This window comes from Glossina fuscipes, unplaced genomic scaffold (assembly GCF_014805625.2).
Source record: "Glossina fuscipes isolate IAEA_lab_2018 unplaced genomic scaffold, Yale_Gfus_2 2, whole genome shotgun sequence".
NCBI classification, from domain to species: domain Eukaryota; kingdom Metazoa; phylum Arthropoda; class Insecta; order Diptera; family Glossinidae; genus Glossina; species Glossina fuscipes.
In genome coordinates this window covers 28,734,541-28,753,071 of record NW_023998416.1, presented here as the reverse complement: position 1 = coordinate 28,753,071, position 18,531 = coordinate 28,734,541, and the positions used below count along the sequence as shown (strand labels likewise).

The window sequence follows — 18,531 nt, the reverse complement described above, 5'->3', positions numbered from 1 at the left end:
CTTTGACATGGATATCATATGAAAGTGCCCGAAGAGTAGAATACGACGAGCTAAAGGAGTTAATTTCAAATTTAACGTAACGGACGCTGTGATTTAGTGGAAAATCTTTTCATTGACAATCCCATTGATACAGATATCAAATAAAAGGCTTAAGGGAGTAGAATGCGAATTGTAATAAAGTACAAAGTAAAAAACGAATTGTATGTAAAAAAAAAAACTCACTAAATTTTTTCTTTTAATGAATGCGGTGCAAAACGAATGTTTTCCCAAAGTCAATTGTATGCGAATATGTACAAAAACTTGTGACGTTTAGAGAAATTGGAAATTGGAAAATGAAAGTTCGTTCAAAATGTTTTCTTTTTATATAACATCATATTCATTAAATCCTTTCGAAAGGCTATCATTTGCTCGCAACTCGGCAAAACATGCAACTTGTTCTATTCAAAATATGCATTCAGCTGTGATAAACTGACATTTATCGCTTACACTCTCTGGAACTAGGGACTCTAAGCAGAATTGAAATAATGAAACGTTCAGAGATAGAATTGGAAGAAATATAAACAGTTGCGGCCGTGAGACTTGATGAGGTATCAATTTCATTATTAACACAGTGCGGCGAATAATAAAAAGTATGTGTGATACGCTAAAAAATCGGGCTAATGGAAACAAAATCTGATGAGATCGGAAAATATTCTATTCTTTTGCAAAAGAATTAAAACCACGCATCTGCAAAGTTCGGCCTTTTTTGATAACTTTCATGTGCCTATACGTCTGTACTAATTTTGCGCAGATTTTTTTTTTTCCTCCTCAATTACTCCTGCCTACTTTTGCAATTAACACAGTGGCGTATCTCCGGCAGAGTTGGTACCTGATAACTAAATTTAAAATAAAATTTCTAGTGTTACGTCAAACTTCTTAAATGGAATGTAAGGCCGCACGCTTTTTAGGCGAGGACTCTAGATTTTTGTTAGCATTTAAGTAACTAATTATGGCGAATGATGGGATTTCATAAACAAATTTGATTTTCTTCTAAAGCTTTGGTTTATGTGTTTAAATTAAAATTAGATTAGGCCCAAAAAAAAAAAAAAAAAAAAGAAACTTAAAACTAAGTTATTGTGCAAACTATTACAATATTTAACTAAATTATAGAGAAAATATAAATGCAGCAAATTATTAGCATAGTGTCGCATTATTCATGTTTCGTTCACACACGTCACCTAGTAAAGCTATATGAATTATTTTCTTAACGGCTCTGTGTGCAAAAAAAAATTTCCAAAAATTAATGTTAACAACAAATCATTATAAACTTAAGACAAATTCATGAGTCAAGCACATAAAATTTAATTAGAAGACAAAAGCCAACAAAGAAAATGAAAACTGCTCGTATTATATGCGCGTAAACATACCTGAATGTATGGTATTGCGTATGTTGTTTTGATAGGCGGCGCTGTAAGCTTCAAAGACACGCAAAACCAAAGCGTCTTCTTCGAAAGTAGGTTGATTTTTGCGACTATTAAAATAAGAAGACAATGCGTTTGAACTGCTTCCACCACCTCCTCCACATCCAGTATTACTTGTAGCGGTGGCGTTGAACAGACTTGGCCGAAGTGGTGGTGCTGGACGTAAATTTGTTATGCTCCAGTTAGCTGAAGATAAGCAACAACGGCCAGAGCTTGACAGAGCTTCTTTGATTTAAAATGTATGAGACACTAACTAACTAACCTTTTGTGTTTACGCTCCTTACGTTTGTGGCCATGTTTAGAGGGAGATGGGTTTGATTTGGAGTCTTTGAAATACTGCTCGATGTCTGGACTAAATTTGATTTGTGGCTTGGAAGTGGCGCCGGATGATTTGGTAGACTTTGTTGTTGTTGTTGATGATGAGGTTGATGAGCAGGTGGTGGATGCTGATTGTGCGTATATTGATTGTAACTTAGGTGATGATTGAACGATAGGCTCCGTTTGTGTTGTGACGGAAGTGACATGGCTGGCGGTGCTGCAGCTGTGGTGGTCGTTGCGGCACAATTCGTTGTTGCCGTTGATTGTTGTTGATTGTTCATTCGTTGACTTAGCAAACCTAGATTGGCTGGCGGAGACATCTAAAAAAATGAGGAGGAAAATAAAGGAAACATTAAACTGAGCTTTAAGCATTATATATATATATATATATATATCAATATGTACATGTGCATTTTATATGTGATTAATTTTTCAAGTTAATGAAATGTTAACGTAAACAATTGTGAAACACATTTTTTAGTTAGTTTTGATGAAGCATTTGTCCATATACAAACAGAGGCTCGTCCAGCTTTATACGCAGGCTGTAAAAAAAAGCGCAAGCAAGCTAAACGCAGTGCAATTGGTAAACATGTTTGTAAATTCGTTTTCGTTTTAATCCATTGCTTTCGGGCATATTGTTAAGATCTCCATTTGCATAATATTTTTTTTTTTTTTTTTTTTTGTTTTTTTCTTTATAAAAGGAAAGCATTTAATTTTCACAAAGTCTGATACAAGCAAATGTTTGAATTCCATAGTGCAAATATGAATCAGATGACAAAGAGGAAATACAAAAGTAACAACGAGAACCACGGTCACAAAAATGGGTCAAATAGGCGAAAAGCTACTCATGCAGTTTATATCATACGTTTGAGTCGTACAATAATGTGTTTCATTTGAATCCCAATTGAATTTGTACGGCTTTACAGCATAATGTAAACTAGGTTCTTTGAAAAAGACGAAATGTAATGGTGGTAGTGAAAGCAATATTATTGTGGAGAACTTAACGAATTTACAAAACGAAAAACGTGCACAAAACAATTATGCCAGAGTTATTTTTGATCCCGATCGGAACTTCCAAAAATAAACTGGCATGTTCGATAGTTTGCTTGCCTTCTAAAACAGCCGCTGGCACATCCTCTGCTATAGAACCCAAAGAATCGTGACGAGCTATATAGGAAGCCGAACATAAAGGACACTCCATGGAAGTCGGGCGTGTCCTTGGCGTGTAGGGAAAGGTGGCAGAATTCCGATAAGTAGAATCCATTTCTCTGCTATTGTCCTTAAAGGAAGTGCAATCCTGGCATATTGAACAATATATTGTCTCCTCACCAAAGCCGCCAGCGCCTACTGCGCAGTAACAACTTGAACATAGCGAGCAACGTGAATCCTCACTTGTTTGCTGCGTGGGTAACAGGTTTTCTTTGCATGCATCTTTTATGCTTCCAACCAGAGCGGTGGGTAGAGGTTCTTTTTTCCACCAATGTGCATACATTCCTGAACGAAATAAACCGGATGTTTCAGGCGCGTCTACCTTCTCCAAATTTGGAGTGAAGATCATGTTGGAACACAAATTAATTTTACTCGTATCAGCAGTGGGATTTGTAGTATTTAAAACAGTACTGCTCGCCTTTAATTGCAAGTCCACATCGGCTGTTAAAGGATTCGAGGATCTCTCCACGTTCGTAATATCACTAGATTCCTGCACAACTTCTGAGGTAAGAAACTTTTCTCTAAATGTACCGCAAACATCAAAACGCACCATATCTGTAGCGTCATTATCTCCAATTTTTGGTGTACTTATCAATTGCGACGACCCGTCGATATCATAATAATGTAATTCTGTTTGAGGTGGATCGGGTGAAGCTATTGTGCAACTACCAGCCATTCCCGAATCGCTGGAACGAGGACTGGGGCATTGAGAATTTTCACAACATTTACATTTAGAGAGATCGATTGCCGTACCGTTGCCATTACGATGACGATTTCGAACATGATCACGATTATCTGGAATGTGATTTCTTTCATTTGTAGCTTTCAATTGGGAACCAATTTGTTGTGAGGAGTCCCGCTCGTTGTTTAAATTCATAGGAATGCACTGGAAATGAATAAAACGCTTTAAGGAATTCGAACGACGCTTTGGATCCGCTGATTCTTCCCTAGATTGTCTCGAGCTCTCTTTGTACAAAGATGGCGGTGCAATAATGTCATTGCTTTCTTTAAAGTTATACAAAAGCTCTGCTTGAAGTTTATCTGGAATATCACGACACCCTGTTGGTGGCAAATCCACTGAACTGGAATGAATTACCAAATTGCTTGACTGGGCGTTGCGCTCGATTCCGTCAACACTTTCGTTTTGCACCTCATTGCGATCTTTCCAGGATGGTACATAAACCGAAGTTTTTGAGCTGCGATTAAAACGATTCCCCACAAAAATATTTGGCATACTATGCCTTTCGGCAGGTGCTACGTTTGGCCGATCAGTTTTTATTTGAGTTTCGTCACACATATTGGCCAGATTTTCGCAGGCAACGTACGCTCCACCCAAACGCCCATTATATACCGAAGACATCTCAGAGGTTTCTGATGTTTGTTGTTGTTTAAGAGGGGGCCTCAAGTATGTTTTTGGATCATTTGCACTCGCACTAATATTTCCACTAAGATCAAGACGAGCTGTCGAGGTGTGAATAATAACACTTTGCTCACTAGACTTTCTAGCTATCGCACGCATGGTTTTTGACCCGATTACTAAAGATTCTTTATGCATTCCACTTAATCGCTTATCATCGTCGACGTTATCTAAATCGAACCTTATCAGATTTATGGAAGAAGTATGACGCATTCTATGCGGAGAGTTAGCTCCGGATCCATGGTCTATAAAAGTTCCCGTTGATCCAAGTGAGTCATGCCTATCTGTGTAAAACTGAATGAACTCGAAAGGGTTAGAGACACATTCGCCACCGCAATCTTCAACGTTGGAATCTTCTACTTCATCTCCACTCTCAGAATCAGTGGGAATTTCAAATGCATTTTGCCTTTCCAAGTCCAAATGCTGAATTATGCTGAACGTGTCCATGACATAGTTACAATTCTTTTTAATAAACTTGACAGTGGCTTTATGGCATTTCTTCTGACGTATCGGAATTGATTTTAAATCAATGCTTTGTCTTGACTGCGGATATAATAGCATTTTGACTAAAGTTCCCCGCAATTTTCCAGCCTTTACCAAATTAGCAAAGTGCTCACTAAGGCCAGCGTAAGGTGCTGCCGGTGGGTAATTGTTGGGTGGCAGAGTGACATTATGCAAAATAAGCGAGGGGCTATTATAATAGGCACACAATGAGAAACGTGTACAATATCCTCGCGTATCCAAGTTTTGAGAAGTCTGTTGATTCTTTTATAATTTGTCGGTATTTTTTTTTAAAAAAATGTATGATATTCAAGATAAACAAACTGATTGATGGGTTTAGAATACTTACGTGCGTAGGTGGTTGATGAACATGTCCGCCGCCACCAATTGAAGCATTACTTAAATTGCTTAATTGACGTTTTATCCCCACAGGCATTGAGAGTTTTACGGATGTCAATAGTTCCACCCATTTGTTAGCTTCGTTGGGGCCCTGGCAAATGGCGACGATACGTTCAATAAGAGGGCTGTTAATTTCGAAAGCGTTCTTGTAAATGTCGGAATCATCTAAACGATTAACTATAATCCCCGTTAATGGCAATTTACCCTAAAAATGACAAACAAATAAAACTTGATATTTTAACTAAAAATGAGGATAGATTTCAACGATACCTCATAAATAAAGGCACTCATTCTTTGGCTAACACTAAGTATGAGCAAGGTATGAGGAAATAGAACGAAGTAGCGATCTCTATGATCTGGTCCCACCGCTACACTCCCCATATGTATAATGTCACCTAAGCGGAATCCAATGCATAGTATTAATTGAGTAAATGGAGATTTTTTAAGAATTTACCTAATGAACTTAGTTCTTGGCCTTGCCAACCCCTTACGGGACCCGTCAAAACTTGCAATTCCAACTCCTTCTGTCTTCTCGTGGCTGAGCAAGTGGCCTAAAGTTTGTAAAGTTAAGAAGGAAATAAAGTTTAAAAAGCGAGCTATATTACGTACTGCTATATCTTTGTAAACCGATACACTTCGCTGCGTATCGCCACGATCAGGATGACTGTTTTCCATATGACGTTCCAACTCTTGCAACATAGCTGAGTACTTATCTAGACGACGAAATGGCTTCGAAAGACCCGTTGTGAGTACTAAAAGACCGGGACTAGCGGCGCCTTGACGTTCCATATATTTCTCTAACTCATCTCTAAATTTATATAACAATTAAACTTTTGCTAAGTCAATGATTTTCTTGTAAAACTCAACTTACTTGTGTTTATCTAATATAACGATGGCTTTAGGGTGTGCCGCACAATAGGCTTGATGAGCTTGTTTCATTGTCGGTGCTTTAGTAAGAAACAATTTTCCCACTCGATCGTTGCATTCCTCCATTTGCGATAGAAGCTCTTCGTGGATTTTAACTATCTCTACAAAATTGCACATAAGTTGAGCATATTCGTCGGCTGTGAGTCTAAATTTAGTGAACAAAAAAATAAAAGTCATTACTTCTTTGCATAATTATATGAAAAAATATTAATAGGTTTCACCAACATTTGCGTTTGTTGCAAAGGTTCCAGGAAATTTTCCAATAATCCTTGTATTTCGGCAACATGTGCCCGTTCAGAATCGAGTAAATCTTTCAGAACTACCGAACGATATTCTTGTATTTCCTCAGGTGGTCGAATAGATTCTGTGATGGGCAGAGGTGCCTTATATTCATTTACGTAATTGCTGGGAAACCAGCCAGTCTTATCGTTCAGCGTACCTTCCCACCAACCGCCTTCCTCGCGCTGCGTTACTGTTATTAAATCGCCTTTTTTAAAGCACAACTCATCATTATTGCCGCCCTTAAAGGAATACTCTGCTTGCACTATAAGCGGTTGATCCATTTTGTAACGGCTAGAGTAAACGCATATAAACTTTTTTTACGCGGGTTGATAAGTCAATCTGCAAGACAAACAATTGTTTTACCCACATTGGAAAGTTAACTCTTCGCATTAACTGAGTTTACTTGGTCTGAATTAGTGAGACGCGAGATACAGCGCGTCTATGAATTCGCATAATGTTTACCATATTCAATACACTCACACGATCATTAATTAATATTTCATTTATGAAATATGAAAAATCTTTATAAATATTATACGCGATACTCTTTCTTCCTCTAGAAGATAATCAGCAAGTTGTGAATATTTGTTTGCTAATATCTACAAAAAAAAATTCGATCATTTTACTTGCACGCATATGCCGCGTAATTATTAAAAACATCTGTTTTTGAAAAGATATATGAACGTAAAACCCTCAACGCAGCCATCAATTTTCATTATTGTTATAAAAAACGAAACCATTAGAAGTTCAACCGATGACGCCATCAATGCTTGAAAGATTTAATATGTGCGTTATAAATGCAAGACAAGCCCAAGACAATCGAGGTAATTATATATAAAATTCGACCGATATCATTTACTCTTCTTTTGCGTCCATAGAATCCGAACTGGGGGCGATGGTAGCTAACAAAGTTTGTCCTTGATTTTACTTTAGAATTTTTAATTGAAATTTATCGTAAATCGTAATCGACAGCGTTAACCCTTTGTACTCTTCAAGTCGTTTGCGTGTCGAAACCACCGACCAACTCCTATCAAGGAGCTAGAAGTAGGTATAAAAATTAGGAGTGTAAATGTCGAATTGCCCGCCCGAATAAGAGCAAAGCAAATGAGTCCGATTTACTCCTTAGAATTTCTATGGAAGAAATTATTTTATGATTGTTGTTGTTGTACAACCGAAGAAAATATAAAGGTGGTATGAAGCGAGGTGGTGGCGAGCAGAAAGATGACATGGACTTTACTGAATTTGCCTTTTTGGCACGGCATGTGGCTAAACATAACCAAATTCGGCTTCCAGAACTATTTTCGCCACATTTTTAAAGTTTGGTATGGTAGTGTATACCGACGGGAAAATGGTCAAATTTGAGATGCTGGTGCACCAAAACCGAAAAATGTTGCCTATATTCGCGTATATCATGTGAATAATACACCAAACAACAAATTGGGCTTCACCTGATATAGGTAAATATCGACTGAATTTTTTAGTTTGGTCGCACTAGAATACCTACGAGACCTGTTAGATCGTGTACAGAGCTCTGTTCAGGGAGATGATAGAAATCTTTGGTAGGTAAATTCGTATTTATCTTCAAACTCTTCTGTCCAGGATGATAGGTGTTATTTAATTCCCTAATTAATAATTTTAAATCATGTAATGTCGATTTTATGCCAACATAGCAATTGATATAAGAAAGACAACGTCGAGATGTAGTCGACGTAGGAGTGAGAGGAAATAACTTTTACAGGGAATAGTAAAAATTATTCTGCTAAAGTGTAGATAGTACTTTTTGGGACCTTTGAAGAAGCCACGATCTGTGCCAAAAAGGAGCCAAACGCGAAGGCGTTACATCTTATGCGTCACACGAGATAAAGTACTGGTAATGAAAAAAGAAGAAAAAGGGTATAAATATCTATTTAAAGTCCTACACCCCAAGCACCCCGCACGGGTTTAGGTGGTTTTACTGAGCTATGATCTGCTCCAGCCAAATGAAATTATCGCTTACAGACCCTACCAAGAACAACAAACGCTTCCACTACGTTCCTTATTTAAGGAAAACAGTTGCAATACAGGGAAATGCATTATAAGTTGAGTTTTCAGCAGGGCCTCATATTACGAGGCGCGTCCAGACAACTGTTCTTGTACACCTAATTAAAGCAAACAAAAAAGTCTGCACCACTGAAGGAAGGAACTTCGGAGACTCTATAAAGTATATATATTCTTGAATTATAACTACTCTGAATTGATTAAGCCATGTCTGTCCGTCTGCGTGGTGTGTTGCTGGCATTCTTCTGGTTGCAAAAATGAAGAAAACGACTTCAAACTCGGTAGACACATTGGAAATACTTACAGGCAGGTTGGTATTGAAAGTGAACCAAATGGTGGAGCATGGACAGCAGTTGCGTTTTTCGTAATAAAAATTTGTGGGTTTTTACTCGTTATTATTTTGTACTTTCCTCGAATGAAAATATAGTCTGCCTGGGTTAATTCTAAAATGAATATGATAGACTCCGCGATCTGATTTAATTCTCTCTTAATAATACCAGCAGGGTGGGTCTCAAGCAAACCAACTTGCAGAGTAGAATGCGATAAGCATAGCGATGGGTAAGCGAGATTCGGCTCCAGCCGACTATAAATTTCTTACTTGTTTAAGGCCTAAAGCCTTATTACAGATAAATTGGCGTAAAAAGTATTGCAAGTCATTAAAGCAATTATCAGGTGCAATGATCCGGATTGAAAGCAATACGGAAACTTCGTCGGAACTGTAACTTGAAATTTTAAGCGAATTTCTCCCGAAACCATGTTTCGATGCTTTTTCAACTTTCATCCGATTCGCACAGGAAATTTTATGTTTTGTTTTTCGAATTTAAAAAAAATTTCAAATTATCGTTATTGCCTTTTAAATCAATTTTTTGAAACAAATCGGACTATGCTCACTTCATTTGGAGCTTAATTTCTCGAAAATGTTTAGTTTTCTAAAAAAAAAAGAAATAAAGAAAAAAGGTGGAAAAAAATGAATACAAACAATTTCAAGTTCAAGAAAACAAACCAGAAACCTTGCAAGAAAAAACAATTATGAATGAAACAGAGAATGTCAAAGATAAAACAAAAAAGAAATTATTTTAAAAGCAAACAATATGTGTCTGGGGGCACCGACAGTGAAAATTGTGCCGCACATTGCAAGCCGTTGTTGTTGACAATTATATGGCCCGACAGGCACGACAGGCACGACGAGGATGACACTTAGCAACGTTTACATGCAAGAATATTTTTTCATAAATGCATTGTATAAAAATAAATGAATAAATAAAACAAACGAAAGAAGAAAAATGTAGTTAAGGCACAAATGAACGGCACACAATAGAGCGTGAAAATATTTTTGAAGGCATTTCCGATCTTCATAAAAACAAACGAAAGAGTATATTAATTTATTTATTTATTTAAATTTAAATTTATTTATATATGCTGTGCATATGTACAATATTATTATATTATGCACAAGGTCACAAACACACACACACGCGCACCATGTCAACGATGTTTGCTAACAGATTAACTATTCGACAGAAAAAAAAAACAAAAAAAAATTTACTTTAATTGTAATTACATTGTATTGATGTCGTTACGTATAGTAATAGCAAGCAAGCAAAATATTAGATGAATCTTTGCTTTCGTTTTATTGCCCTATTCACAAGATTTTGCAATTTTGGCTAAACTAGAGCAAATTGTCTTTTAAACATTAGCGCCGAATCCGAAAAGGTTGATGTTCTCGTTACAGCGAAGACCGTGAGTGAACTGATTTCACTTTGTTTGTTTGCATTCTCTCCCATATGAAATATGAAAGATGTACATCATTTTGCTATGCTATGCTATGCTGCTTATAATGTATTTTTATATTTATAAAAAAAAAAAAACAAATTACGTATGTGTATTTATGTGTCGGCTTTTTTCTGTTTGATTTAATGAATGATGAGTTGAATGAAATCCGCTTAATTACTGAGGAAAATTTGAATTTGCATATGTAACTTAATTTCTGATAAAAATCTTTCCCTTTTTTTTGTTTTGCAATGGAATGATTTACAAAAAAAGCGTAAAAAATTAAAAAACATCGACGGAAAAAGATAAAAAAATTGCAAAATAAAAAACAACAATAACAAGTAAGGAAATTATACTTCTATATATTCACCAACTCTGTCCTAACGCATTGACGTCCGGACACAATATTTCTCGTTTTCATTTGACTTTTGCTGCTTTTGCGGCCGTAAAGCAGAAATGTCGTTTTGGTGAGAAGCCACCATCACTTGATTGTTTTTGATATAACGGTGTTTTGTAAACATCACCATTCTTATAGCACATTTTTGCACCACATGAAGTCACGATACACTATAGTGTATGATAAACGTGCTCGACTTTTTCCATTTTGGCACTAGCACTATCACATCATCCTTAGAAATCCCAAATCCCTGTAAATTTGTATCATTACACTTTTAGAGGATATAAATGACAGATAGAAAGCGGAACTATTCTCAGCTTATGACCAGAGAGCTTTTAATACAGGCCGCACGCAGAAGGACATGCTTAGATCTAGTCATAATTCAATACCTATTAAGGATACATGTGCTTTACTGCTAGACTGTAAAGCTTTTTTTCGGAAACCCTGCAAACATTTTTACAAAGTGAATGAACTTGCATTCTTCGTTGCTGCTGGTGAGTATAAAAATATCAAGTGGACAAGTTGTGCATATTATCACCCTTTCATTCATTTATGACTCCAATGTCGTGATTTTTCAATATTCTTATGCCTAATACTTAAGTACAGTCTTAGCAACTTCCTCGAATATTATTATTCCGTTGGTTGTTCTTGCATCCCAAAGAAACTTTTGCAATGAACTATGAAGAGCTTTCTTTTTTGTAAGACCACATATGTATACCAGAGGAGTTCAGAAATTGTCCTGCTCCATAAAAATTTTGCTCATTTTCTGTCAGATTCTTGTCAAGAATATTACTTCTTCGTCTTATAACAAATTTTTTAAAAACAAGTCATTATACGATTAGTCCGACGCAATTTATTTTCGACAGCTTTCGTTCTTGGACACAAAAATGTCAGCATATTAAAATTAATGGAGATATCTCGAAAATTGCGACCTTTAAATGCATGGACAAACAGACTGTCTGACACACAGTCAGACAGACTAAGAGCATTTTCTTAATCGTTTAGAGAAACAAAATGTAAAGTCCTAAACAAACTTAATACACCCATGCCACCGCAAAGTGATGCAATTCATAAAAGAGAAGAAAGAAAAAGTAAAACCGCAGAAGATATTAGTCTCGCGAGTAGTATTCTTATAGTTAGTTATGAAAATAAACGCCTATTATCTCCTCTCTTTAAACATCTGTATTCACATCAAAGCGAAATCAATCTTGGCAATTCACCGTTCAAGATAAATTTATGTAAATCGCCGGCCAGCGAGGTAAGGGAGCCGATGGATATAAGACTAAAATGATCCAGGAATTCATATTTATGAAGAATTTGTTTCACTGACGTAGACTTGTCTTTTAACTATGTTTCCAGCTTTACGTGATCTAATTTATTACTCTTTATTGTTGAAATATCCATAAGAAAAGATTGGAACGATTTTTGTGTAGAGCTTCTTGAGGTTTATTAAAAAAAAAAAAGAAAAAAAAAATCACAAAACACTCCCATAAATATTGTGTGGTATTCGTTTAACAACAACTCATCGCGTAGGCTTACTTTGCACCAGCATTAATTTTTTTTTTTCCTGGTTATGTTAATACAAGCGCTGGAGATTACCTCACTGTAATAGTAATGTAACTTTTCGAATTCATAAGCAAAACGTAGGAGAGATAAGGGATAAAGTTTTAATTAATCCTGTTCAAGGTTTGAAGTGGACACTTCATCGCTGCTAACAGTTTGTGGACTTTTTGTGGAGCTTCACGAATAACGGTGTAGTGTTTATTACTTTATTCATTTTATTGTGTTCGAAAAGTAGTCGGTGTTTTTCGAAGAGCTCGTGCGAGTTTATCCGGGCGATTCACTTTTCTTCCTTAGGTAGGCAGGCAGCATTTTAACTGACACTTGTGTAAAATTTCATGACAATGTCTTTAGTAATCGCTACTTGACAATTGTTAAGCTTCTTGACTTTCGTAATCGGTATATCTTGAAGGATAGTTAAAAAGTTTATATATAGTCTTCAACGCGTTCTCTGCCCTGTTTGAAAAATTTATATTAATCAAAAAATTGGCTTTGGATATAGAATCGCCATCAAAACATTTTGCAATATTTCGAAAGTCGAATTTCTATTCTTGAAGCAAGAATTGATATAACTTCTTGGCTGCTTACGTTCACTCATTTTAAAAAGTTAAAAATTCATTTTTTTATTTTTATCTTTTTTTTTTCCATGACGTATCATTCACATGATTTGTCCGTTACATATAACACGGTGGTGGTGAGAAGGTGAGAGGAGTAATGAGTGTGTTGCCTTTAGCGGCCGAGTAATCGCTACACGCACACCCACAACGTAATTGAAGTATGATTTGCTGCACTGAGGATTGAACCCGTATATGGCGACTTCAAAATCGCTCTTTTCTAACTACTAACTAACTACTTGAGTTGACCATGCGGTACCTGGCAGTGGATAAAAGTAAACAGGCATGTCTTATTAAGTGCTAAAAATGTTGGCGTCAAATTTCACATAGATGCGCGTTAAAGAGTGAAAAATTTTCCTTTGAATAAATCACAAAATTTAAATCTTAAAGTCTTACGACTTTTTAAAAACAATTTAAAATGTCATGAACTAGCATGGTCTGCTATAAGACACCTTACATTATTATTTCCGTCAGAAAATACCAAAACATATATCATGTAGGCAGACAGAATGTACTTCTAACTCAATTGGTAAAGTAAAAGTTATCTGTAAACTGTCATTATAAAGTACATTCTCTGTGACTGCCTTAACTTTACCTTGGCTACAACTATTGCATTTGGAACGAAAAACGCTATGGAAATCATACAATCAGCTACAGAAGAGAATATCAATGCAATATATGAATTTATCAAAACTACTAGGCTCAATGTCTAATGTGCTTTTATAAGTTAGAGCCGATAGCTTGTGTTGCTAGTGCTCAATGTCTTTTTTTTTAGTCTAAGAATTTATTCCATTAATCTAAAATTCTAATAATAATAATGTAGACATCTTCACAGACACATTACATTCTTACACAACAAGTGGTTTAGAATATAAAAAGCAGCACGGGTATTATGAATGCAGACCATAACGGAATATGCGAATCAAATCGAATTAAATTTCATTGTAATAGGCAATAGCCGGTCAATTTGACCGACAACTTGGATTTGATCATCTCGCGACCTTATATCGCCCATCGGTTAAAAGTTGATACTTTGAATATCTCTAGAAGACGGAAACACTGAGAAAAAGCATATGCGAACATCCCAGTCGTGCAGGGCCGTCCTTTATATACCCTACATCACTAAGACTAATACAGTTTCTCACTTTTTTTGGTAATAATACATTAAAATTTATACATTATTTGCATGCAAGCGTATACTTTTCGTATACTTACGGCCCGCATATGGGAGGAATATTTATCCAAAATATAGACCTACGCGGTCCAAATTTAATCACGTTGACTTCCATGCAATAGTAAAGCTTGTACCTTTTTACTATACAAAGATTCAGCTTTCGTAGAAATGGTTATATGAGTTTTCAAAACATTTTCCCAGTTGAACCAAATTTTTCGTACCAATTTAGAATTTCCAAATACTATTACAGAATGTAGGCAAAATATGGCGTTATTTGGGGAGTGGTCGCAAAAATAGGCCGACCCGAACCATTTGCAATAGCCTCACTGCAACAAATTTCTATCAAAATTTCCCAAAATTTCTGACCTTAGACAGAGAGGTTTAGATCGATTCAAAATCATTCTCTGAATTGGTTGATATAGCAATAGGTGGGTTTACCTTAAGAACTTCGGTTACAAAGTTGTACACAAACTTAACATACCATATAAAAAAAAAGTGTTTGAAGCTTATACATATATGACTCAGATCTGTAAGGGATAATAAACCTAAATAAGTTGGATTGCAAAAAAAGTTTCTCTAAGGGGGAGTGGAGATTTATCCAATCGACAATTTTAACGCACCCCTCGTCAAATCTATCCAGATGTATTTATAGAAGATAGAACCGGGAAAAAAATGATACGAAGTATTGAGCTTTACTAACGACAGGGGGAGTTTTTAACAAAAAGAAATAGTCTTTTGGTTGCAAAGATATTTTTACGGAATATTTAGACAAACTTAATGAGACTAATTTCCTGTAGGAATTCCCTTAGTTGTTCTATACACTAAGATATACTCTTTTTTAATGTCTTTCAATTTATCAATTACATCAATTCTTTCGTTCGCCTTTCGCACTTGATATTTATCAAAGCAACAATTAAATCGACACAATAATCGAGAAAAGCAGAAAAACGCGAAATATTTTCTCACAATATTTGGAAACGAGCCAAAAAGAAAAAAAGCTTCCCACTGAAAGGAGAAAAAAAAAAAACATGAAAAGAAAATGGACAATAAGTAAATAAGCGTATCGCTCGATATAGGTGGAAATATTTAAATATTTCTAAATAACCAAGCAAAGCCAATATAGCATTTGGATACAATGTGTTGCTGCGAGCGATGCAACAAACTGTAAATGGAATTTAAAACAAAAAAAAAAAAACGCATCAAATCACTCGAAATATTTTTAGCATAAGTGTAATGATCATCGAGTACTTTGTTCTAATCTAATTGAATCGACATAAATCTGAAATGATGGAGAAACATTTGTGATTTTGATATAATATTGTATTCTTATGGCAGACATCTGGCAACATATATATATATATATATATGATATAGATTTACCAATTAATGACCCTTAGAATTCATGCATGCTTACATCCACGTATACACACATGTCCGCAAACAAAGTATATTTTATTAAAAAAAAAAATTCGCATACATTACTCATTAAAAATATTCTACGATTTGATAATTGTTTGCATTGCCAGCTTTTACATGGGGAAAAACGGCGACCTCGTTTGCAATAAATCAGCTGCAATTTAAGGAGCACCAACATTTGGTACTTAAATAGCGATCTCTTCTTTCTTTTTTAGCCTTGCAAAAACAAACCAAATCCATTTCTAACTTACTAACAGAGTTAAAATCGCTGCAGGCATCGAGCGATAACATTGTTAATTGTTATTTAAGTCTGGACTGGTAAATGCATTTTCGCAATAGAAGTTCCAAATCATGTTTATTTATTTTACCAGACGCTATATTCTCGTATTGTCAGAATGATAGGCGAATGCAAATGCGATAGTGGATTGCTTGACGTGTGTGCGTCTGCCTTTGCGTTCAACATACAGGTCGCAAATTTTTGATATATTTTAACGGAATTGTATGCACTGGAACAGCTTTCAATATAAACAAATATTCTTACAAAAAAATGAAATGTTTTTTTTAATGGCAATTTATCAAATATTCATTAGTAGAGGCATAAGATTTACCGATTGGGGATATACTTACAAAGCTATGGCCACAGTGCTACCAATTCAAAAACATACTTCTAATATTCGACATACTCGCGCATTTTGACTTGAATATTGGTCTTACTTTTTGATCACAGTATGACGTGTATTTTTCTTATCACTTACGGTATAAGTGCTCTCATCAAAATTAAGCCTTTCTATGATAACATAGCCTAATTGTTGGTTTCTGATGAAAATAGGAAATGATTAATAAATTTTTCACTAAATATACATGATATCGGTTGACCTTCTGGATCCCTTCTTATATAAGGCTTCTAAAGAAGATAAGTCTTTATATAACAACAAGGTTTAAATGAAATACGTAAACTACTGTAGGCCTTGCCTACCGATTAGGTTTTAAATTGCTTCATATCATTTTTAGTAATATTGATATATAAATTATGATTACATTTCGGCTTACGTGCTTGCTTCAATTGCCAATGTATTATGCAATATTTTCGAGTTTTATATACGTACAGAGAGAAATAAATATCAAAATATCTATATAGGGGCTTAAAATGTATGCTTGTGCGGATACCGTCTTATCCCCCACAGTCACATAAACCACAAGTGCCTAATATTAAGTATCTACTGCAGCACGCCTTACTCAGTCAGTCACTAACCTGCGGACTACCAAAGCTTAGAGTGAATGATTTGTAATGTTGACTGTGTTTTGGGAATGGTTGGAGTATTCCTTCCTTTTAATACGTTTGTTTTTTCTTTTAACTCTCAACGTCAACAACAACGACGTCGCATTATTGATGTTGGGCCTTTTATGTATGTTGAACAAATAAAAATAATACAACCTTTTTACACAATAAAGCTAGAAAATTGCACATGCAACAAGCACACACTCATGCACGCTCAAAATAGAATCTTCTTCTTTCTTGGCACAATGGATGCATTGCAAGGGACGATGTAAACCGAAAGCAAATAGTATGGTAGAACACTCATAGTGACAAGTATATATGTATAGGCTTCAGGGAATTGTAAAAACTTGAAAAACAATAAGACAGATATTCGAGTATATGCCGGTAGGAAAAGTGGCGTCACGAAACGGCGCCTTTTAACTTTCACCAGACATTGTTTTTTCACTATTTCGAAATATGAGCTTTTCTTAAGTTTTTGCTTATAAACTTCACCAAGAGAAAAATAAAAATTTTAATAGAAAAATATTACAATAAATTGTTGCCACTTACTACTTATGCATTTCTGTACTGACTGATTAGAAAGATGTTAAAAAGATCCTTTTTATAAAGATAGCAGAGCAGTGTGGAATAATCTCTTTAGGCGTTATTAATTATTCGCATTAATTCGCTTTTTATACGTTTTGTACTGTCTTTTTAAGTTGGTGTTTTTTTTTTATTTTTCTTAATGAAACATCTATAAATAAAAACCGCAAAGATCCGTCGCTCACTCACATTAATTAAATGAAATTTGAAGACATTTTCATTAGCAAAAAGAAAAAACTATGAACACACGTGTAAACACTCAAACACACACCTAGTTTAATATACCGCCGTTTGCTACACAGTGAAATGGTAACAAACACCTTTTTTTTGGTATATTTATAAATGTTTAATATAGAATCGTTAATTTTTCGCTAGGAGCACGAATAAATAAAAACTCAACAAAATAAAGAAATCAACAACTTTTTCTACTTTTCATAAATCGCAAAGTTAACTCAATAGTAGAATTCCAGCCTTAAATTTCGCCAGGACCTTTTTATTAAAGAAAAACTTATTTAAAATGGAAACGACGAATAGTTATTACACTCTTATTTTATCACAGTTTTCTTTTTTATTTAATTGTAAAAAAAATAAGAACACCCGCAAAAAGAAAATTTGTGATCTCTTCACTGACTTTGTGAAATAAATCTTCTTTATAGGGTTGTCGTGGTCATTAGTTAGTCATTACTCTATATATTCACAATAAGTAGTATTTTGCAGCGCAGTGAATGTGATATTCCTCTTTTTTTCGTATTAAAACTGCTTTTTTTAAGCTCTTTATGCTTATGCAGCACCTTTTTAGGAAATCTTCGTCTTTACAAAAAATAATGTACTAATTTTGGGATTGACTGCATATGCAACCTTTATTCTTGTTTGCTTCCTGGAATTCAACAACTTTGTCCACCTCACTGGCTTATCAATTCGCAAATAAGAATAATTCTAAAGATAATATATGCAATTGTGGTATGCATTACTGCAATGATATATTGCATTAAACAAATAGAACACATAGTTTGCATTGCATTGCTGCAGAAAATCGTATGGTGGCAAGGAAAAGTGACCACCTCATGAATTTCGCTCTTTACAGAAACATTAAAAATATTAAAAAAGGAAAATTTTCTTTAGAAACCCACTCTTTTTTAGCTATAGAAAATTTGTATTACTCTTCGCAATCTTACTAATATTATGACAT

General features: G+C 35.1%; 1 protein-coding gene across 12 annotated transcripts in view; it reads right to left on the bottom strand.

Moving 5' to 3' along the window:
- LOC119634160 (rho guanine nucleotide exchange factor 7) overlaps positions 1-17,912 on the bottom strand; it is a 28,559-nt gene extending 10,647 nt beyond the window's left edge. For 3 of the 12 annotated variants that reach the window (XR_005246926.1, XM_038028139.1, XM_038028138.1), the window contains exons 1-9: positions 17,333-17,605; positions 6,457-6,852; positions 6,176-6,376; positions 5,914-6,112; positions 5,759-5,855; positions 5,575-5,699; positions 5,255-5,509; positions 1,723-2,098; positions 1,407-1,646 (exon numbers count right to left, since the gene is read on the bottom strand). Coding sequence is in view for 11 of the 12 variants with exons in the window: in XM_038028139.1 (XP_037884067.1) it covers positions 1,407-1,646; positions 1,723-2,098; positions 5,255-5,509; positions 5,575-5,699; positions 5,759-5,855; positions 5,914-6,112; positions 6,176-6,376; positions 6,457-6,794 (1,831 nt within the window). In the remaining variant the exon portion in view is untranslated. The other 9 variants (XM_038028128.1, XM_038028133.1, XM_038028129.1 and 6 more) reach the window with 9 other exon arrangements.
- Positions 17,913-18,531: the final 619 nt, after the last annotated feature.